A 24,525-nucleotide genomic window follows, 5' to 3' on the forward strand; every position below is an offset into this window, starting at 1 on the left:
CTCCCTGGCCCCCCACTCCACTCGCTGACTCTCTCTCAAAAAAAATAAATAAACATTTTTAAAAAACAATATTTGAGAAAGGTAAAAAACACTCTTTTAAAAAGAAATTTTGGTAAAACACACATAATATAAAATGTGCTATCCTAACCATGTTTAAGCGGACAGGTCAGTAAAGTACATTCGCACTGTTGTGCAATATATCTCTAGAGCTCTTTCATCTTGCAAAACTGAAACTTCTATACTCAATAAACTCCATGTTCCCCCAGGCTCCCCGCAAACACCGTTCTACCTTCTGACTCTATGAATTTGACTACTATGTGGAACCATACAGCATTTGTCTTTTTGTGACTCATTTATTTCACTTGGCATGCTGTCCTCAGGGCCCATGTATGTTGAGGCCTGTATCAAAACTTCCTTTCCTTCTAAGGCTGAATAATACTCCATTGTAGGTTTATACCATATTTTGTTCATCCGTTTATCTGTAGATGAATGTAAAAGCATTCTTAACTCACAGGATATACAAAAACAGGCCACAGTCTGTTAGATTTGGCCCATAGATCATAGTTTTCCAAGCCCCGCTCTGGAGGCATAAAAGAGCATTACAACACAGAGGTCGTAGGGCTTTCTCAGTCCATGGCACCTTCAGTGCATCAGTAATTTTTTCACAGCACCTCTAGGCCAAAAGAAATACCCAACCATCCCATTTATTCAGTATTTCAGTCCAAACAACTTAACATGTACTTAAGTCCTAACAACTTACCTCCTGTTGGGCACTCAAACCTCGGAATCAGACTGGACAATACCAACCTCATTCCACGTTCCACAATGATTTTCATGTGATACTTGATTTTTATGTACAGCACCCACCAAAAACTCAGTTTTGCAAAAGCACAATCATATTGAAAGGAATGTATACTTAATACCGAAACTCAGCAATTCCAAGCCAGTAATTCATGTGGTATCTGACAGACGTCACTGTACTTCCTTCATAAATTTAGAGTATTTCACCGAGACCTGGCACACTGTTTAGGAACTGCAGGTGATAGGATGGAGGCGGGGAAACAGAGTCAAATGCCAAGAATACATCAAACAATTGAAAGGAGAATAGGCTCATGGATAAAAGATTGACGCAGACACTAAGCTACAGATTCTAGAAAAGGGAGATGCCTGGAACCCACAAAGTCAGGGAAAGCCACAGGCAGGAGTGGGACTTCAGCTGGTCCTTGAAGAGACAGTAAGACCTGACAAGAGAAGAGGAAGAAAGAGAAAATTCCAAGCAAAGGAAATAGGCTAAGTATAGGAGAGGTTCTGAAACAAGAAGGAGGATGGCCTGGAGTGGGGGGTGAGGGGGCACGGCGCAAGGTGTGGACTGAGGAGGCCAGGGGAAATGGAGCCATTTCAGGTTTCAGAGGGAGGGTAATGGCTTTAAAGATATGTTTAGAAAGCTTAACCCAGCCATATGTGTGAGGCAACCTGAGGAAAGAAGTTGCAGCAACAAGACGTGTGAGCAGACACTAACCCTGGTCAAGGCACATGGAGACAGGACCTAAAGCACCCATGTTGGGAGAAGAAACAAAAGGATCACACAAAAGAACCTTATGAAGAAAGGTTAACAAAGGGGGTAGAAAGAGAAAAGGTTCAAGAACAACCAGGCATCTAGGCCAGGTAACTAGGAAATAAACGACCTGCAGAGGAGGAGCTAAGCTGGACTGGGGCGAAAGCTACGAGTTTGGCTTCTGATATTCTAAATTTGAGGAACAACACAGCAGGTCGCTTAGGCAAAAATATCCAGCCAGCGGTGGAGGATTTTCAGGCCATCTGTGTAGTTGATTGTGGGGGTAGGGGTTGATCAGCAGAAGACCAAGCCCCACGCATGCCCATTATTTAGAGAAGGAAAGGGGAAAGTTAAGTCTGTGCGGCCAACAGACTACAGGAGAACCAGGAGAGTCCACGGAGTGGACATCAAAGGGGAAAGGAGGTTACTAGGGAGTCAGAAGTCTTGGATTTGTTAATAAAGCAATTGTTTCAAATCCCAATAATTTTAAACAAAAGTTTAAGTGCATTTAATGATCCAGCAAGGGGAAAGCTGGCAGGCGTACATAAAAAAGAAAAGCAGTCATCTCTTTCAGTAGTTTGAAAGGGTTTTATGGGTAGCAAGAGGAATAATATCTTCTCTTTAGCATCCTTCTTCCTTGTATCCCTATTTTCTTCAGCCCTTCCCTTCTCCTGAGTCCCCTTTCTTTCTGTTTTCTTTCAGTTCACCCCCACACATCCCAAAACGCCAACCACACCTACTGCCGTATCTTGTCACCGCCAGACGGGTCCTGAGCCCGATCTCCCAACCCCCTCTGCACTGAAACTGCTCACTATGGATGCAAATGCTCACCTGCCCTGGGAGTCAGACCAGGGTCTTTGCCCAGTCCTCATTCTCCCTGTCGCCTTGTGTACACCACAGCACTCCGGTCTGCCCCGAGCCCGGACTCCCACTGGAGCTCGCTTCCTGAACGTCCTTCCCCACCTGCTCACCTGCAAGGTTCAGCCCCAGGTCACTCACGTCACTCTCTCCCTAACTACTCCACCTTCTGTGTCCACCCCACACCTTCCCCCACCTGCCTGGCTTCCTTCTCTGGGACAGCACTTATGTTAGTCCATCTTGCTTCACATTTGTGGTTAACATGTCAGGATCCTAGGTCCCAGATTATAAACCCCATGGAGACAAGAAGGTTTTCAGGCGACTTCATTTCCCCATAGGGTTTGGTACAGACCTTTGCTTCCGGTGCACAATCACTAAGTGGTCTTAGAACAAACAATATTACCCTCTGACTGCATAGGAGATGGCAGAATTTGTCCTGGAATAACTATGATAGCACCTTTGCACATAACGGCAGGTGATTGTCAGAATGCTCTCAGGTTTGCTCTCCATTCCCTGCAAGGAGGAAAGAGGAGTTTGCTGTTCCCACTGTGCAGCTGAGGAAACAGACTCAGAGAGGCTAAAAACTTTGCACAAGGTCACACAGCAGTAAATTTGAGAGCCAGGACTAGAATTCAGATCTTCTGATTCACGGTCTAGTACTCTTCCAGCGCACACCCTGCTTCTGTCTGTGCTTTAGGTAATTTTTCGTTGTTTATTCATATCTGGTATATCGTTAGCATATCTGCCTGTCGCATTAAAGTCTAACTATGATTTCAGGTTCCAGGAACAAGGATCAATACATAGAAACAGGCAGTAACTATAAACTATGACAAGTGGACTTCTGTGTTTCTAGAAATTTTTAAACCACATTTTACTTAAGCACTAAATCCAAATACACTCTACAGTTGTCTGTTCCTACAATCGACACTCTAAAGTGCTGATACTAGTAAATACGTGTGCTGAATCACCTCTATTCGCCTCTCCATATCTGCTCTCCATCTTTTCCGCCATGCTCTGAGCCCCAGATGACCCGTATGGACCACTTTCTTTCCACAGTTCCCTTGCTATCTGGTTTCCATTTGGGTTCACTCAAAGGGAGTCCAGCAGGAGACCAGAGGGAAGGAGGAGAATGAAATTGGCTATTTCTTCCCTTGCCTCCCTCTCTGAGGCACTGCCTCAGATTGGCTGTGACCCACACCTGAAGTTTCTGGTTCTATTCAGGTGGCCCTCTCCACACACCTCTCTCTGACACTTTACAAACACATTCAGTCCTAGGGATGGTAACCATGATCAACTTGCCCACAAATTCTTTGACATTCCTACTATCAAAAGGTGGGGTCTATGTCCTTTCCCCCTCAAAAGGGGTGGACTCTGACTTCTATGAATAATAATAAAATATGCCAGGAGTAACACTGTTTCAGTTTCCAGACTGACAGCTTCTACTTCCTGTCTCTTGAGCCCCCAGCAAACAAAAAAGAATCCATCTATCTGCAGTTGCCATGTTGAGACAAAGCCCAAGCCAGCCCTGTGAAGAAACTGTGTGGGATGAGGGAAAGAGGGAGAGGGAGAAGGGGGCTGAAGAGAGAGAGAGAAACCCATCGTTCCAATCAGCCCCAAGATATTCAGGCCCCAGCCACCGTACTCATCCCAGCTGAGGTCCCAGATATCAAAGAGATGAGCCATCCCCACTGTGCCCAGCCTGAATTCCTGAACCAAAGAGTCGTGCTTTACACTAATACATGGTTGCTTCAGGTCACTAAGTTAGGGAGAATTTATTACATAGGAGTAGATCACTGAAACACCATACTCTTGTAACCAGTCCCCCCACTGCCCAATTTGAGTGCCATCTGTTCCTTCTGGGCCCTGACTGACAAAATACGTATGACAGCCATTAGGGTCATATTATAATCACACTGCAGACTTCTCTTCTCCTAGGAAAATGGTAGAACCGCACCTCCCTCTGAGATGTGGCCTGGTGACTTGCTTCGCTTTAGACAACAAAATGTGAACGGAAATGACATGGGTCAAGATAAGAGCTTCCAGATAAGAGCTTCAAGAGCCAGTGGACCATTTACTGTGTTCTCTTCCTCTCACATTATGTTCCCAGCTATCAGTTCCAGATGGACCCCCACCTTGGGTCCCTGAGTTAGAAGAACATGGAGGAACGCTAGATGCAAACTGCCCACCCCACACCCCAAGATGGACAAGTAGTGTGAACAAATAATAAGTATTTGTTTTTTTCAGCCCCTGAGATGTTGGCGTCATTTGTGACTGCAGCATACTCATCATGACCAACATAGTACACTCCTTCGTCAAGTGAATCCTGACCAAAGCAAACCCTTGCCAGTGGAGACCATTTGAACTCCTGAGTATTCTGTACACAAGGAAGCAAGTATATAGGTCCATCGCTTTCAATCTATAATCAGGAAAGCATGGAAATCAGTCAACCATTTGGAAACATGGGAACCCACCTCTTAGACTTCCATCTACAAGGAGTGAAAGAGACCAAGGGTCCCTGCTACTACACTCAGAAGTCCTCGCCACATATCCCACAGGCGGCCCCCATAGTGACTGAGTGCAGCAGGGACACCAGGCAGACCTGTCCCTGGGAGACACAGGCCTCCTCTGATGGGCCTCCTCAGACTGCACAACACTGAAGGACACTCCCAGCCAACCTCCCTCTCTCTACTTCACTTGGGGTCAGATTTGCACTGAGGTCCGACAACTCCCAGCCTTCCCCACCTTGCTGCCTATTTTCTCTCTCACAAGCATTTCCCCTAATAAAATCCTTGCACGTTTAATCCTGTCTTGGCATCTGCTTCTCTGAGAACACACAGACTAATACAACTACACCAATGAATATTCAGCCTTGAAAATTTAGTTTTAATAAATTAAATATACAAGAGAACTACTCTTGCTGGTTAAGGGCTGCCTAAAGTCATAAATAACCAGTTTTGTACAACACAGTGTCTAGATCAAACTAATTCCTAAATCATCCATATTAACATGGTATCATTTTCTCTAGTATGGCTTTTACAAACTATGATTTTAAACCTATCTCCAAAAATTGATCCTTTCCTAAATGTCCAAAACAGGCTTCCAATCCCTTATTCAAAATCCTGGAGACCATACATACATTGGAACTCAAACTTTTTATAGTTTAGAAAAGTAAATTTGCAGGGTGCCTGGGTGGTTCAGTCGGTTAGGTGTCCGACTTCGGCTCAGATCATGATCTCGCGGTCCGTGGGTTCAAGCCCCGCATCAGGCTCTGTGCTGACAGCTCAGAGCGGGAGCCTCCTTCATATTCTGTGTCTTCCCCTCTCTCTGTCCCTCCCCGCTTGCACTCCGTCTGTCTGTCTCTCTCTCTCTCTCTCAAAAATAAATAAACATTACAAAAATTGTTTTTTAAGAAAAGTAAATTTGCCGTATTTGACTAACCCAGCGGATCTGAGGCAGCACCTTATATAACCAAATATATTAGTATTCCTTCCACAGAACATACACATGTTAACACAAGTGGAATAAAAACAAATAGTCTCAAGATAGTTCAGGGGAGGGTTTACCACCAAATGAGTTCAGCAAAGGTTAGGTTGTGCTGCCACATGAATTATTTAAAAAAAAAAAAAAAAAAGGTTTTCCAAGCTTTTTGAATTTCTGACTTGAGGATAAGGGATTATGGATGAGTATATCCACACTACAGAAAACTATGCAGCCCTGTGAAAAAAATCAAATATGCCTCTGCGCGAACACAAATATGCCTTTGCACTAACAGGCCACAGTGTTGGATGGAGAAAGCACCTAATGGAACAACTTGCAAAGGCAACTTTACATTGTGCACATACTGACTTGGGAGAGGGATGGTAGAGGCGACCTTCGCCTGTCAAGCAGCAGCACCCCACCTCTCATTACCCGCAGTCCTTCATGATGACCTCATCTCTGGTTAGGAAATGCCACAGAAATAGTTTATGAGAATTGATTGTGATGTAGGAATATTTTTAACTATGAATTTATTTGTATTATTTATGAGACAGAGAGAATGAGTTCACCTCTGCAAACTGCCTATGTGGATGGGACGGGCAGTAACTAAAATACTATGCATAACTTGGGAGCTGAGATAGTACACCATGGAAATTTATTTAGGATACTAAATTGGGCTCCTCTCCCAGGGCAAGGGACACAAAACATGAAAAAACATACACTGGAGCCTCTACAGTAGACCTGAGACTTCCAGCTATCCTTTCCCATATCAAAGGAGAGGCCACAGGCTATTGGAGGTGAGTGTTCCCCCAGGAACTCCTCTAGAAACACCCCATTCTGGACTTCCTCATCTGCCTCGGGGGCTCCTGTCCTGCCACTCATGAGAGGCACCTTACTTCATCAACCACTGAGGCAGCCAACAGTCAGGGGAGAGATTGTTTACCCTCCTGCCTTGCCCTGCTTCCTTCCTAAACCTTTTCATTCTAAATGATAAAAAACCACAAAGAAGAAAATATTGGAAAGCAAGAAGAAAAATTAATTAGGAAGGAAATATTCTCCCTGGTCTCTAAATAGCCCTGGGAGAAACTGTCTGTAATGGATAAAAGTTAGGGAATTTTAGTTAGGGGGTGGAAATTCAAATCTAATATAGTAACCTTCACTTTGCATTTTATTTATTCAGTAGTGACGGTATTGTTTTTTATCACAATAAGGATGTATTCCTGACTTCATGATTTTAAAAAACCTCATATTTTAATTACAGGCATAATAGAGGGCAATATTAATTAATATACACAAAGTGCTATTAGTATTCTCTTTGCATGGCACCTTAACAAACATCCTTCCGTTTGGGCAGTGTTTATTCAGCCTCCCGAGTCCAAGGCTCTGACCTTGGCATAGAAGATACACCAGTGAACAAAACAGGTCTGAACCTTACCCACAAGAAGCAGGCAAACCACTGTGGAGACAGCCATTAAACAAGCTATTGCACATTTAATGATTTGATTCCACTTCTGGTAAGTGCTATGAAGGAGTAGTACAGAGTGACCAGTGAGGTCCCTGTAACAGTCTCTGAGGTGGATCTCATTCTCAATTATGGATAAAGAGTTATCATTAATATTTGTAACATTAAGGTATGATAATTATAATAATTTAAAATATCCTGAACAAATAATCATGATAATTATCACTATTATAATAATGACTTGGGAAATTATTTTATATCAACTGGTCAATGAGGAAAAGCATGGGAATAAATGAGGAAGAAAGTCTAAATGTGTGAGAGAGTATAATTACTGCCAAAGAATTTCAATAGCAGCATTGTATTCCTTCAGAGAGGAAAATGTCTCCATGTAGAGGCTTAGAGACCTTCAATACAAGACATCCACCCCACCTCCAGGACAGCAAGGTACTAAAAGAAGGACAACCTGGAAACAAACATGAGCTTTGTATTTTCCAAAGATATATCCTGTATTTTCCAAGACAGATTTCATTTTGAACACTTGGTCCCTTTGTGCCCATTAACCACTAAACCAATCTGGGAATATCAATATTTTGAGGTTGAAACCACATCCAAGATGACCTCCTGAACCTAGAAGTAGCACAAAAGTCCCAGTCAGACCAAAAACACTGTTTTGCAAAATAGTGCAGCACTATGGTAAAAGAGGAACATTTTCTATCAAACCTGTTGCTCTAAACTAGAAACTCCATTACCATGGCTTCAAAGCTGCCATAATAAGGTATTCTTCAATTCTGTAAAATGAGAGCCCATGGAAATGGTACTTTCAGATGTAGAAACCTGGGCATCCCATCAACACATGTGATAAGTTGTTTCTTGCTTATCTCCCCACATGCACTGGCAACTCTAGTAACTCCACAAAGATTCTATGAACTAAATACTCTATGTGTCTCTTTACTCAGTGAAGAAAAACTCCTTGTAATTAGAATTCTAGGTGCATGGGTGTCTCCGGACAGCTCACAATGGAAAAGATACCAGTTGATTTATTATATGAAATGAGTGCATCGTAAGGAATTCAGAGTGGTGTTAATGGGACAGCCAATCTTTGCTGGGACCTTAAGTTGCTTCGCTTTAATTTTTGCTGTCACACAATTGTTATAATAAAAAATTACGTTCTATTAAGGAGATGACAAATCTATGACACTTGTGCTACCACTGCCCCTTCCCCCACCACAGTAAACCTTTCACTCTCTAGAATAGACTTGGCCTCAGAGGACAGCTTAACGGAGAGTTCCAAGTAGCTACTCCCCATGAACTGAAGGAAACGCAAGAGTCAGAGTCATTTGCTAATCCTCACATAGACTATCTTACTTAACATTCACAATGCTGGGTTCTATGACACCAGCTGGATTCCATCAGACTTAAACTGTTGCCATTGTTAAGACCTGTCTTTGGCACAAAAACAGACACATAGACCAATGGAATAGAATAGAAACCCCAGAATTAGACCCATAAAAGTACGGCCAACTAATCTTTGACAAAGCAGGAAAGAATATCCAATGGAAAAAAGACAGTCTCTTTAACAAATGGTGCTGGGAGAACTGGACAGCAACATGCAGAAGGATGAAACTAGACCACTTTCTCACACCATTCACAAAAATAAACTCAAAATGGATAAAGGACCTGAATGTGAGGCAGGAAACCATCAAAACCCTAGAGGAAAAAGCAGGAAAAAACCTCTCTGACCTCAGCTGCAGCAATTTCTTACTTGACACATCCCCAAGGGCAAGGGAATTAAAAGCAAAACTGGACTATCGGGACCTCATGAAGATAAAAAGCTTCTGCACTGCAAAGGAAACAGTCAACAAAACTAAAAGGCAACCAACGGAATGGGAAAAGATATTTGCAAATGACATATCAGACAAAGGGCTAGTATCCAAAATCTATAAAGAGCTCACCACACTCCACACCCAAAAAACAAATAATCCAGTGAAGAAATGGGCAGAAAACATGAATAGACACTTCTCTAAAGAAGACATCCAGATGGCCAACAGGCACACGAAATGATGCTCAACGTCGCTCCTCATCAGGGAAATACAAATCAAAACCACACTCAGATATCACCTCACGCCAGTCAGAGTGGCTAAAATGAACAAATCAGGAGACTATAGATGCTGGAGAGGATGTGGAGAAACGGGAACCCTCTTGCACTGTTGGTGGGAATGCAAACTGGTGCAGCCTCTCTGGAAAACAGTGTAGAGGTTCCTCAAAAAATTAAAAATAGATCTACCCTATGACCCAGCAATAGCACTGCTAGGAATTTACCCAAGGGATACAGGAGTGCTGATGCATAGGGGCACTTGCACCCCAATGTTTATAGCAGCATTTTCAACAATACCCAAATTATGGAAAGAGCCTAAATGTCCATCAACTGATGAATGGATAAAGAAATTGTGGTTTATATACACAATGGAGTACTACGTGGCAATGAGAAAGAATGAAATATGGCCTTTTGTAGCAAAGGCCTTTTGTGGGTGGAACTGGAGAGTGTTATGCTAAGTGAGACTCTTAAAAACTGAGAACAAACTGAGGGTTGATGGGGGGTGGGAGGGAGGGGAGGGTGGGTGATGGGTATTGAGGAGGGCACCTGTTGGGATGAGGACTGGGTGTTGTATGGAAACCAATTTGACAATAAATTTCATATTTAAAAAAAATAAAAATTAAAAAATTAAAAATTAAAAAAAATTTAAAAAAGACCTATCTTTGATATTGCTGAGGAATGTGAATGGAATGAGAAGAAAAATGAAGCTAAGGTCACTATCAAGTCAATTACACTGTTCACCTTCCTCAATTTCCACCAGTTGTACCATAAACAGACAAGATTACATTAGCCAGTCACTGACCTTATGGAGCGCAGGAGCCAAGACCGGTACCAAGAACCCATTGTAAATATAATTAACAAGCTGATTGCGAATCAAGGGGTGAGCCACCTAAGAGAGAAACAGGTAGTCATGAAAAAGATAAAGAGTTTAATCTTTAGGTCTTCTTAAAATCACACATTTCTGCGAACATCCTACATTAAAAAAGGAAATTCATATTTTGGCCATTTATTCCATGGTTAAAAAGTAATTCAGACTTCAAACCACTATGTAATTTTTTTCAGATGGTTTATTCCAGTATAAACAGCTTGGACTTTCAAATTTAAAAATTGGTAACGTTAGGGGTGCCTGTGTGGCTCAGTCACTTAAGCATCCGACTCTTGATTTTTGGCTCAGATCATGATTTCAAGGTTCATGGGATCGAGTCCTATGTTGGGCTCTGCACTGACAGCACAGAGCCTGCTTGGGATTCTCTCTCCCTCTCTCTCTGGCCCCCCACCCCATTCACACTCTCTCTCTCAAAATAAATAAATAAACTTCTGAAATAATTGATAATTTCAAGTTTCTACTTGAAAACAGATAGTGGATTGAATATGTATAAGGACACATAAATTAAAATTAACAAACTGTAAAGTATATTTTTGCCCCATAACTTCACCTATGTCCCATCTCAACTTCTGACTAATTAAAAAAAAAGAGTATAACTACTAGAGCGGACAATTCAATACATTTATTTTTCTAGCAGAAAGAATTCATGTTAATGATGAATTTTCTGACATTTATACTGAGGGGAAGGCATGTAGAAAATCTTTTCATAAAAAATAAGATACTGTTCAAAAGTTGAAAACATTACCAGAGGTACAACTCTTCCTATGCTTGATTTTTAAAATATATTTAGCATGGATAACACTTTACTAATATCTTTTATGAGTAATCTTTTCAGTAATACCTCCAAACAAAAAAATCTTAAAACTATATGGCCTCAATTTCAAAATATAGCATGAAATATATCATTTCTCTGTCTTTAACCATGCCTGTTAGCTTTTACTTCTCCTTCTTAAAAAATAATAATAATAATAATAAAATCAAACAATAAAGTGAAAAGCAATTTCTAGGGAAGTAAAGCTAGATCTTTAAATTACTGATAATCTCTCTCTGTGTGTACATTTGGGAAGGAACTAATAGTTTCATCTTTTTTATTTCCACACACTTCTGCAAGAAATGTTGATAGACTGTAATATTAAAGGGGAAAAAAAAACCCTGAAGATGTAATCCATTTATCTTATATATAAATAAAACTTCCTTTGACTTAGCAATAAAAATGAGATAGGAACTAAAGTAATTTACTTTCATTTTCTTCCAGAAGCTATTTCTTTATTTGGTAGATAAACAGATTATAACTAACATTTTTCACCTTATAATCAACATAAGGAAAACTTGATTTCTTAATAAATCCAATATGAAGGTAATATTTGTATTGTATAGAAAGAAAACATTTTTTATGAAAAACCACTACATCCTTAAATATATATAAAATCTGATTTTTATTGAAAGCAGTAACAAGAAATCTGAAGGTAAAAATCTAATCAAGGAGCCAAATATACTAGAGTTCAGTGGTTGTTTTTTCCCCGAAGCAGACCAATTTCAAAGCATAGATTTAATTTGTGTTGCTAAGAAGATGCTTAACTTCTTCTAAATTCAATTGGGATAACAATATTCTTTATGTAGCATGCACCATTAAGCAAAATAAAGTGTTTTCCTTTGTATACTCCCAAGAAGACCTTGAAGTGAGAGTAGTATAATTTGGTGTACTTAGAAGCCTAAAAATATCTATTTAATGAGTGAAGCATTGAACTTATTGTTGATGGTTAAGTGGATAATCAAAACAGAATTAACACTTTTTATAAGGAAGATAAAGAAAACCTACTTATTTTCTTCTCAATTAAAACTTCCCCCAAACCTATAAACTAACATTTTTGTTCATTCAAGGACATTCAGTATGCTTAAAATAAAGCAGCAATATTCCATAAACATTAAAATTTTAAAAAGGAATGCTGATGAACTATCTTCCGCAGTGCTTGTATCCTGAATGCACCAGCACAAAGGGCTCCTCTACTGTGCTCCAGTACCCACCTGTATGACGGCATTACAAAACTCCAGGGAGTTCATGAACTGAACGAGAGCAGGGAGTAGGAGCCAGTCGTCCTTCAGAAGGCAGTGCCATTCCTCACCTTTCTCTTCAAGCTTTGTAGGCAGGGAGGAGTAGAGACCACTGAGCCCGGTTGCAAGTACCTGTGTTCAGACATAAAAATAAGCTCTTTTCCAAAGTTCTTAGCTTGTAACTCATAGCTGCCTGGTGATGCCAATGCCACTTGTCCATAGACAACACTCTAAGCACCGAGGCTATTCAAATATTCAAAAATATCAGCTAGCTAGGAAGGACTCAACAGGTGAAGGGTTCAACTCCAGCCGAGGACACAGCAGCACCAGAGGGATTTGGCTGACACATACACGGTTAATACAGGCTGCTTATCTCTCATGTGCCAGGCATACACTAAGCTGGGGGTACAGGGAGTGGAGGGAGACACATGCGGAGATGAAGAAAACATGAGTCTGCCCGCGAGGTGTTTGGGAGAGAGGCGGATCCATATACAATGCATTACAGTTCAACACACTGAGTTCAAATCCAGAGAAAGACTAAGGCAATCCAGGACAGAAGATCGCACAGGTAAGAACCATGAGTAACCTTATGAGAAAGATTCGTGCAGACGTATTAAAGGTCATGACCAATACGCACATGTTTACAGTTTAGAAAGCACCTTAATCTGATCTCCACAAATTATAGCAAGAAGTGGAGGTCATGGGCCAGTGAGATGTGATGATGATCAGCTAAGGTGGGTCTAAGCTGAAGCATCAGCAATAAGAGAAGAGAGGAGGAAATAGAGCTGAGTATCATGTGTCAGGTGGCTGTGAGAGTGCACTAGGTAGGCCTCTATCAACCCAGTAGTAATCCAAAGGTCACAGGGTTTATTTACATCCTCTCTCAGTGCTAACATGAAACTTTCAGCATTTGGGCTTAGTCAGTGAGGGTGAATGAGAACTCAAATTTGTCAGGTTATCCAGCTAGGTCTTTAAGAAAATAGCGATCCTCTTTTTTTTTTTTTTTTTTTTTTTTTTTCAAAGAGAGAATGTGAGCAGGGGAGGGGCAGAGAGAGAGAGACAGAGAGAGACAGAGAGAGAGAGAGAGAGAGAGAGAGAGAGACAGAGAGACTTAAGCAGGCTCCATGCCCATTGGGGAGCCCAAAGCAAGGCTCATTCTCACACTATGAGATCATGACCTGAGCTGAAATCAAGAATCAGATGCTTAACCGACTGGGCCACCCAGGCACCCTGGTGATGCCTTTAATAGAGATAGAAGTGTAGGAAAGAAACACATTTACAGTGGGTACCTATTGATTTTATCTTGCAGAGTATAAGACCAAGGAAAACTATTAATTTCACAGTACTAGAGGCCTCCCAATTGGGAACTGATGCCAGCTAAACAGCACCTTAGAGATCCCCAATCTGGCAGCCATGCAAAGAACGGGCAGGAGTGGCCCAGAACGGGTGCAACGAGGTCATCTATAGAAGGCACTGCTCCAGGGTAAATGCTAAAATTACAAGGAATTCAAATCAGATTGAACACTCAAGGAAACGTTCAATCCTGAGTTAGCCCCAGAAAAGAAAGAGTGAAGTATTCATTGATCTGACCGTCTAATAAGAGATGAACAGGCCAATTACAATAGTGCAATAAATACTCAAAATATGTAAGAGAAAAAATATAGTGCTCTGGATATACAAAAGGCTCTTACTCTAGACTTGGGGGGCTGAGAGCATGAAATGTTCTCAACAGAACTGATATTCAAGCTGCTGAGGAATAAATAGGAGTTACGCCAAAAAAGAGCCTTGGAAGGAAGACTATTTCAAGCAGCGGATGTACGAAAGCTCATAGGGGTAAGAAAAGATGGCATCTTCCAGGAACTAAGAGAAATACAGCATTACTGGAATGTAAAGGTAAAGGTAGAAAGAACCAGGCAGGTTCAGATCCTATAGGGTTTTGGAGGCCAGGGAAAAGAGCTTGAGGGACACCCCGATGGGAAGCCTAGTAGACAGATGTGTGCGTCTGATGCTCAGGAGTGGGATCTGGACCAGACGTGGAGATCTGGAGTCATCCATTTGTAGATGGTACCTCAAGCCATCAAGACCAGAGAGAGGAGGGAAGGCAGGTTCAGACAGATGAGATATGACAAAATAATCCAGGGCTTGGCATCAGAAACAGAAAGTCAGAAGAAAGTATGGAAACAGGTAGGCTGAACTTGGAAAAATTATCTGCCAACTCATTGCTGTCTCTCCTTTTCTCTTGTCCTGTTCCCACAGCACTCTCCCATCCCTCTGTGGAACAGTCATCTTTCTGGTCATCTTTATTAGATGATTGGCTATTTTCTCCAGTTCATCTGGTCTGACTTATTCACTCCTCTTTCCCCAGCACCAGCCTTCCATAGTGCCTGGCCGACAGTCAGTGTTCTAGAAATATGTGTAGGTCGCGTGAATGAATCTGAACTCTGAGCAAAGTCTTGGAAAGGAAGACATAAATATTTAGCAATGAAGGTTTGGAGTCTTGTTCTTAAGACTATGCAATACTCATTATTCTGCAGAACATTTTCATCCATGTTTCTCTGCCACTCTGAAGAAGACAGCACAGGCATCCTCTGGCTCCACTTTCTGTAGGTCAGAACACAGTAGGCCTCTGCGTCCAGCTGTCACATGGCACTGTCCTTCCGCACAGGCAGGCTTCTGTTTGCATCTGAACCATGCCCTTCTCAGAATACTCTTTTTGAAAAGTGAATACTAGGGCACCTGAGTGGCTCAGTCGGTTAGCATCTGACTCTTGATTTCAGCTCAGGTCAAGAACTCGCAGTTCGTGAGTTCGAGTCCCATGTCAGGCTCTGTGCTAACAGAGTGGAGCCTGCTTGGGATTCTCTCTCTCCCTCTCTTTCCCCCCCCCCCACCTTTGCCCCTCCCCCACTCGCTCTCTGTCGCTCTCTCAAAATAAATAAATAAACTTAAAAATTTTTTTCTTAAGTAAAATATTAGGTATGTGTTATTTTTAATTACTGTCAGTGATGTATGTAATTTGAAAATTAATGTTGCTGTAATTATATTGATATACTGAATAGCTATTCCCAGCTTTTTAGTCAGACAAATTAGGCCTGTCTATGAATTCATCTTCAAAGCCTCAAAGTGGTTAAGGAATCGGGAGTATGCAGAATTAAAGCCTTTGTACTACGGTTAATTTAGCATGAGTTAGCAAATGTAATTGATTTTTAAAATGTGACATCAAGATTAGATTTCCCTTCAAGGAGAATTCTCCGTCTCTGTTCTCCCTTGCCAGAGGTTCCAAATTTGTAACAGGTAACTCACTCGGGTCACATTCAAAACTGGAATTAAAATGATTTGTTTGGGTATGTTGACAAGGAGTTAAATACTTTAAATAGGGGACATTCTTCTTCGGGACAACAAATGCCCTGATTTTGAAAAAGAGATAAATGCACAATCTCATTTACTGTTTGTTTCCAGTACTTTAACATATAATCTGGCTTGAAGGTGTTCACTTGAGTGAGTGAATGAATGCATCAATAAAGGTCATTATAAACAAAACAGAGAAATACATATACTCTTGACGACTCCCATGTTGAAATGGTTCACCTGTTTTTCTCAGGGCCCTTCACACTCCACTGTGGGCTTCTCTCCCAGATGCACCCCCCCTGCCCCCCCACACCGCCCGACTCCCACTCTCTCCCATGGCATCAGCTGGTGTCTCTGCATGAAGACCTTGGATTCTCAATCTCCAGGCCTGTAGTCTGTTGTGGAGTTGGATGTGTTATTCATAGCGAGTGCTTCTAGCATCTGATACTCAACATACCTGACTGGACAGATCATCCACACCTCCAGTGTGGACTAGAATGAGCAAGTCAGACCGGGTGAGCCGGAGAAGACAGCCAACAAACTAACAAATGCAAGAAACACGAATGCTCTACAGAGGGACTTAGGGGGTGCTGTGGGAACAGTAGAAGGGAAAAGGAGAGGCAACAATAGGTTTTGTAGATCATTTTCCCAGTAGTTTAATGACATAATCTATTTACTTTTATATTTCATTTTTAACGTAAAAATTTAAAAAAATATAGACATTCAACAGCTAAACATAAAATGCCCATCTATTATTTGAGCCTTTTATGATCCTCTCTACAAAACAAACAAAAAAAAAGTAATTGTAAAACATAGTATTTATTCCCAGCCCATTAAGTGTTAACTCAGTATTTCTAATTTATCTTCTCTCAAGAGTCTCCTTAAAAGAAAGCTAATCACCATATAAAATCGTAAGGATAACAACAGTTTAAAACAACAGGGTGCCTGGGTAGCTCAGTTGGTTAAGCGATCAGGTCATGATCTCGCAGTTCGTGAGTTTGAGCCCCATGTCAGGGCTCTCTCACACATACTCTCTTTCTCTCAAAAACTTTAAAAACAAAATAAAATAAAAAGCAAACCACTTCCCTGACAGCAGAACAGTATGGGACCTGTTGCAACTGTGGATTTTAGTATCAGACTAACACGGTTTCAAACCTGACTTTGCCATTTACAGAGGTTTCTAAGGTTCAGCTTCTTCAGTGAACTGGTGAAAGAATTAAAGACAATACACATGTACAGAGATGGGCATCGTGGCTTACACACAGAAGTGTTTCCAGTGGAGGTGAAGAAAGAGGACATGCACAGAGGGTGGAACAATTCAAGGAAGGTCCATCATTAACTTTAAACACTAATGGTACCTGGTTAATTTTAGCAAAAGAAAAAGATTTCTAGAAGATGACTTTAGTCTGAAGCTAGCAGCAAAACAGCTGGTGGGGACCATTTGATACAACTTGCCAAAATAAAAAAGCTCATAAATTTTGGATAGGAGATAAATAACTTTCTATCAGTGGCTGTGTACCTACAGGTTGCTTACTTCAATTTGCATTTCCTGATTTACATATATGCAGCTTTCTACTTTGGCCAATATATAACAAGTGACGAAGACATAACCATCAATATTTGGTTACAAAAAATCAAAAGTGATAGGGTCATATATAGTTGCCCATCCATCATTTGTCGGTACTAAACTGTACCCTAGAGTTTTCTCATTCTCCTCCTTTTCTGGGAGAGCACGTCTTGCCAGTGGAGGCAGCGGAACGAGCTCTTCCTAAAAACTACAACACAAAAGTTTCCAAAATGTGGTCCAGTTTCCTGAAAGAGTCATTACTCTTCCCAAATCCTGATGCTAACACACTTTGACAATCATACTAATTACAGAAAGCTTTTTGTCAATTGTGGTCCTTAGCTGGATGGCTAACAGAGTACGCTTTTATCATCAACATAAAGAGTTCTTTTTTTTTTTTTTTAATTATGTTGTCAGATGTAATTATAGAAAACTGGGTACAAATGAGATTATGGGATCTATCCTGAGGGGCAACTTGGCACAACGGACCTCTGTGTTCCACTCTAGCAAATAAGGTCAGCTGGAGCTGTTGTTGTCCCTCCGATTTTAATGAACTGTACAGTGTTTTAAAACACGTTTTTATAAAAGCAACAATTACTCAGTGAATTCTGCTTATAACACATAATAAGTGGGTATCTAAACATTAAAAACTGCTCCATTCTAGTGATATGTTTACATTTTGAAGTATAAAATATTACAAACCACAAAACCTAAAAACACCTCCAAGATTTAACATATTTTAATATTTTGCCATAATTTATTCAGAGTGCTCTTTATTTTTTCAAAAAAAAAAAAAAACCAAAAAAACAAAAAAAACAACCACATTACAAATAGAGCTAAAGCCTACTCCAATCGTATTACCATCATTTCTCCTTCCTTCATCCCCAGAAATAACCACAATTTTGAACTCAGTACATATTATTCCTGTGCTTGGTCTTGTACTTTCGCTGTATACATATGTGTCCAAAAAACAGTCTATACTAAAGTTTTGTGAGTTAAAACCTTATGTAAATTTTATGTAAATACTAACATGCTATATGAAACCTCTTTCTACTTTTTCTACTCAACATGTTTTTAGATTACTGGTGTTCACACATGTGGATCTAGTTACATGCTAATACATGTGATTCATTCATTTTGAATCCTGAGTAGTATTCCATTGAAAAAGAACAAACCATTCATTTATCTTTCCCTTAATGTATTTGTTTTGCTCTTCCTCAAATCACTATTCTATTGAATATCTTTGTGTGTGTACCCTTGTAAACATGTGCCAGATTTCCCTGGGGCAGATATCTAGAAGTGAAGACAAGATCACATAGTATGCAAATATTCCATTTTATTAAATATTGCCATACAGCTTTCCTGCATTATTGTACCAATTTATATTCTCAAGAGTTCTTGTTTTTTCTCACCCTTGACAACACTTGGTGTTAACAGATGTCCAACAGTTAGCCAACTTGATGAGCATTATCTGGTGTCTCACTGTGGGTTCAATCTGCATTTTCCCTGATGCTACTGAAGATGAGAATATTTTCATATGTTTATTGGCTTTGGGTGTCTTCTGGGAACTGTCCATTCATATCCTTTGCTCCACACTGGGCGTGGAGCCCGATGGGAGGCTTGAACTCACAACCCTCAGATCAAGACCTGAGCTGAGATCAAGAGTTAGACACTTAACCAACTGAGCCATGCAGGCCTCCTTTGCCCTTTTTTCTAATGGGCTGTTTCATTGTTTTCTTATTAATTTGTAGCATTACATATATTTTTGTGTATTTGGGGTTCCAATCACATACACAGTTATGTGTATTACAAATATCTTCAAACCTGTGTTTTTGTTCTTAATTCTAGTCGCTTCCTTATGGTTCATGCATTATAGGAAGTCTTCATATAATGAACAAAGTGCTGCTTAAGCACAAGGGTCCTTGAGTCAGGTTGCCCCAGTTCAGATCCCGACTTCATCTCTTACTAGCCATGAGGCCTTTTATAAATTTACTTACTGTCACTGTGCCTCAATTTCTTCATCTATAAAAAAGGGTATAATACTAGTACTTACAGTTGTGAGGACTAGACGATTTAATACATGTAAAGCATGAAGAACAGTATCGGCCATACAGTAAGTTCTCAACAAATACGTTACTGTTACCATTATTCATAATCATCTGTTATTCCTGGTCTTTTACACACATTTATAGGACTTTTAGCAGTGATTTGTCATGTTCCATGAAGAATCCTATTGGGATTTTGATTTAAGTCACATTAACACTTCATAAATTATACCTTACATTTGCAAGGGGTCAATGTTACTTTTATCTGGAGAGATAAAGTGATCACCACTTTAACCAATAAGTAATCAAGTGTAGCATCACAAAAGTGAGATGACCCAACACATGCTTCTTGATATAATGCAATAAGAAGTGTATCACATCACCTGTAAAATATTCTTACAAACTTACCCTGAATTTAATCAAGCACTTAGACCTAACTTCCAATTTGCGGGACATACAGGTGATAGGGACAAGCTAAACTACCTAAGAAACAAACCCAGAGTATGTAGGACATTCAACAAGACAATGGCTTCTCTTAAAAAGTCACTGTCATTGAGGAAAAAAGTGGCAGGTTGTTATAGATTAATAGTGACTTAAAGAGATATGACAGGGGCGTCTGGGTGGCTCAGTCAGTTGAGCATCCAACTTCTGCTCAGATCATGATCTCACAGTCTGTGAGTTCGAGCCCCGCGTCGGGCTCTGTGCTGACAGCTCAGAGCCTGGAGCCTGCTTCAGATTCTGTGTCTCCCTCTCTCTCTTCCCCTCCCCTGCTCATGCTCTGTCTCTCTCTGTCTCAAAAATAAATAAAAACATTAAAAAAAAAAGATATGACAATCAGAGATGTACCTTGTATCAGACTCCAGTTTGAAAAAAAAAAACCTACAAAAATCATTCGAGGCATAACTGAGAAATTGGATATTAGATCCTATTACGGAATTATTGTATAATTTTCTTAGGTATAATAGAGGCATTGTGGTTATGCAGGAGAGTGTCCTTATTTATAGGAGATTCATACTAAAGTATTTAATGTCTGTAACTTAATTCCAAATGTCTCTATCTTCATTTCAAATGGTACAGCAGAAACAAAAAACATAGATGATAAACATAAATATTAACAATTTTGAATGTAAGTCATGTGTATTTGGTGATCATTTCGGTATTCTTCCAAGTTTTCTGTATTTTACCTTTTTTATAATAAAAGGTTGTAAATCATAAGTGGCATTAACTTCATGGACTGATTTTCAGGAAAGTGTCATCTACACGGTATCTACAAACTAAACAATTTTCCATTTATTTAGGTCTTCTTTTATACTGATTAAAAAAGTTTTATAATTTTCTCTGTAAAACCCTTTTCACAGATTTGTTAGATTTATTCAAGATACCTTAGAATTGTTTGCTTTTGCAGGTAATATCTTTTCTTAATTGCCTTTTGCATACTGCTCTGGAGAACCACCTGAATATTTTGATGATTTGTTTCGATGGCTGTGCTCCTTCTTTAACAGAACTACCCAAAACAATTCAAATAAGCCCAAACCCAAACTCTGTATAGGTCCCTCACAAAACTATTTTTAGTAAGCTTCTGCCTCCACAGCATTGCTCATATCCAGCCCTTCCTTGCCATTCTCATCCCTATCGTTCTTGTTTCTAGACCCTAATGTATCTCCCGACCTCCTCAGCATCTCCCCATCTTGAGCAAACTCACCTATCTTACCCAGTTTAAACTCCTAAAAGAATTCTGATTCTACCGTGTTATTGCTCAAATTTCTTCAAGAGCTCTCTGAACTGGATAGAGCAAATGTGATAGGCACTAATGCCCACCCACACCCACACACCCACACTGTCCGCTTCTAATCCCTGAACCTGTGAATGTAATAGGTTACATGGCAAAGGGGAATTAAGGTTGCTCATCAGCTGATGGTTAAATAAGGTCATCCTGGATAATCCAGGTAAACCCAAAGTAAATTGCAAGGCTCCTTCAAAGTAGAAGAGGGAGGCGTGACTACAAAATGGTGTTCAGAGAGATACAATACTGCTGACTGCACAAGTGGAGGAAGGGGCCACAGGCCAAGGAATGTGGGAGGCTTCTAGAAGCAGGATAAGGCAGGGAAGTGCACTCACCACGAGAGCCTCCAGAAAGGAGCACAGCCCTGCCAAGATCTCCATTTTAGCCCAGTGACACCTGCTGGACTTCGAACCTACAGTAAGCCAGTACTACCGTAAGATAATGAATTTGTGTTGCCTAAAGCCACCAGAAGAAATAAAAAAGTAATACAGCAATGTATTTCAAAGGTGCTTAGATTCAGGTAAGAAGTTCCATTTTTGCCGATGATAATATATTCTTTAAAAAGAGTTTACAAGAAACCGCACCGTTGAAGGCAGTAAGGAAGGGAGATTTAATATGTTGGCACAGATGGAAGGGAATCAGCTCCTTACTCCCCATAGCTGACTATCACTCTTTCTACAATTTCTAATTCTACTGGTCAGAACCCAGAAGAGACACATGGTACCCTGAATTTCTGAACTGTAGTTCTAATTTTCAAAATTTTTATCCATTTGTTTGCCCCAAAATATTCACCACATACTAGGTGATCCTGGTTTATTAGTAAAAATAAGAATTTAGTAGCATGAAAAAGATTATTGCTTTTGAACCTCAAAGCAAAATACAGTATATTATTCACTAGGGTTGCTATTAGCATTTTGGGCAAGTCGGTTCTTTACTGTGCAAGACTGTTCCACAAACTACCAGACATTAAGCATCCTTGGCCTCTGAACACTAAATGCCAGTTGACCTCCCTCCACAGCCACCTCATGTCCCTATGACAACAAAGGACACCCCACAGACATTCCTAACTGCCCTCCCCCCAGTCAAGAACTACTCATATAGTGTTCGTTAATAATGAATCTAATCTACTTATGGCAACTTGCCTGGCCTATTTCAATAAAACTCATTAATGGTCTTACTATTCCAGCAGAATCAGGCATACTTAAGACAGTACAGTTTATAAAGAAATATAATGAGGTGACTGTAAGAACAACCAATTGGAGCACCTGGGTGGCTCAGTCAGTTAAGCGTCCCCTCAGGTCATGATCTCTTGGTCATGGGATCAAGTCCTGTGCCCCACCCCACACTGAGCGTGGAGTCTGCTTAGGATTCTCTCCCTCTGCCCCTCCCCCACTTATGCATGTGTGCGCTCTCTGTCCCTCTCTCAAAAAATAAAATACAAAATTTTTAAAAAGAACAGACAATGGAAATAGACTGGGAGTGTTTACTGAGTTGGGAAAATAAAATTAGCTGTTGCCCAACATCCCTGACAAATCAGATGATATAAATCTGCCATTCAAATGCCCCTTCCAAAGACAACACTAACACCAAAAACTAATCAGAGCCCTAAGGTATCTTAAGAGCCTCAGACAGCTCCCATTATTTTCTGGAACTGTGACCACGATTGGATCTATGCTACACCAACACCTGCAAAGGACCTCACACTTTCTTTGTCACCATGTCGATGATCACGAAGCTATACAGAGTGAAGTATTTCTTGCTACCTCAAACTGTAAATACGTATTTATTTTTATAAATAAAATCGGTGCTTTGTGTCTATAATCATCTGGTCACTATCTTGCTGAGAAATAAACTGATCTGTGAAACCAGCTGAGCAGTCTCACAGCGTGCCATGATTCTACAGCGCAAGATCAACTTGAAAAGCTAAGAATATAGAAAGTGCACGTTCTACCAATCACTCAGGATATGTTCATAGTAAAAAACTAAAATAGTTCCTAACCCAACAGAAATGAAACATGAAATGGTAACACATAGAGTTTCCTCTGTTGGCTTATTTAGAGCTGACAATGCTCAGCCAAATAGCTTTTCAACTTAGATTGCTCCCTCCAAAAATTTCCTCCAAACATCTTTCCGTAGAAGGTGCCAAGTACAACTTGCTGAAAAGAAAGGTATAAAAAAAAGTATTTACCATGAGCATGAGAGAGGAAAAGCGGAGTGGGTGGAAAGCATGCCAACGAGAGGGACTTACTGGACAAAAGTAGGTGTTCTCCACAATGTGATTGGCCACCATGCTGTTCTCAGCAGACAGAGACATGATGAAAAGCAAAGCATCCCGGGCCTGCTGACCCACTGTCCCCTCTCGGTGAATGAAGGGAATCAGAAGGGAGAAGATGAGGAAGTTGGCTGCCCCTTGGTCCTCACTAGTGTGGAAGAAGAGTTCCAGAATAGATGGATCTTTGGCAAGGATCGAACAAAGCTGATTGAGGAGGACAACCAGCTTCCCCTCCACGGCAGGGGTGCTTGTTCCCGAACAAGAGCTCAGCAACATCATCAGGGGCTTCAGGATGGGCTTGTGGTGCAACAGAGGCTGGTGCGACTGAGTGACCAACATCTCGTACATCTTTAGCTGCTCGATTTTAGTCTCATCAGTAAATTCCCTCCGCAAGCTCCAAAGGAAGAGTTTCTCCATGATGTTCTCGGAGACCACAAATTCCAGAATCGGCCCCATCGCAGCATCCTTGGCTTGCTCTTCAATTAGCAAGAAGAGCATGTGTTCTACATAATTCTGCACGGCACTGGCCTCATCTGGAGGGATGGATCCATATTTTGCCTGGGTGTTCTTCAAGGGGTCGTGCTTCTCTAAGATCTTCACAACCTGTAACCAATGCAAACATTTGTCATCCATCTCATGTTTACCATAATTACAATACACACCACCCCTGACTGCGCCTTATCTTTCATGGAAAATGCAGGAGCCATGGCCCAAAACAAGATAAATATGAACACTGTGTTTGTCTCTCTCTCTCTCTCTCACAAGAATAAAATGAAGTGGTTAAACTATAGAAAGCAGACATTTGAAGATGTTCATTTAAAATCGTTACAAATTTGGGCAACCTAAACGTCAGAGAAAGTAGTATAGTTTAAAAAATTAAGCTACTTGTGTTCATGAGCCTATTGTGAATACTACTGAGCAAAATGAAAAATTGTAAGTGATATATTAGATGAAAAATGAAGTCTTTATATATAGTCAGATACATCATTATCAACTATGTCAAAAACATACATGAAAAAAGATCGAAAAATATATATGGAAAAATAATAATCACTTTTGTGTTCAAAGTGATGATAAATTTTCACTTTTTTTCTGCACTGTCAAAAATATCACTTTTTAATTTTAAAATAC

The 24,525-nt window shown here is 40.5% G+C and overlaps 1 protein-coding gene across 2 annotated transcripts in view; it reads right to left on the minus strand.

Annotated features, from left to right (window-relative positions):
• FHIP1A (FHF complex subunit HOOK interacting protein 1A) overlaps positions 1–24,525 on the minus strand; it is a 249,106-nt gene that overhangs the window by 54,349 nt on the left and 170,232 nt on the right. For both annotated transcript variants that reach the window (XM_019441274.2, XM_019441275.2), the window contains 3 exons: positions 23,371–23,997; positions 12,359–12,517; positions 10,250–10,336 (listed from right to left, as the gene is read on the minus strand). In XM_019441274.2, the coding sequence (XP_019296819.2) occupies positions 10,250–10,336; positions 12,359–12,517; positions 23,371–23,997 (873 nt within the window). The remainder of the gene's footprint in view (positions 1–10,249; positions 10,337–12,358; positions 12,518–23,370; positions 23,998–24,525) is intronic.

This window comes from Panthera pardus, unplaced genomic scaffold, assembly GCF_024362965.1.
Source record: "Panthera pardus isolate Hobbes unplaced genomic scaffold, ASM2436296v1 HiC_scaffold_13, whole genome shotgun sequence".
NCBI classification, from domain to species: Eukaryota; Metazoa; Chordata; class Mammalia; order Carnivora; family Felidae; genus Panthera; species Panthera pardus.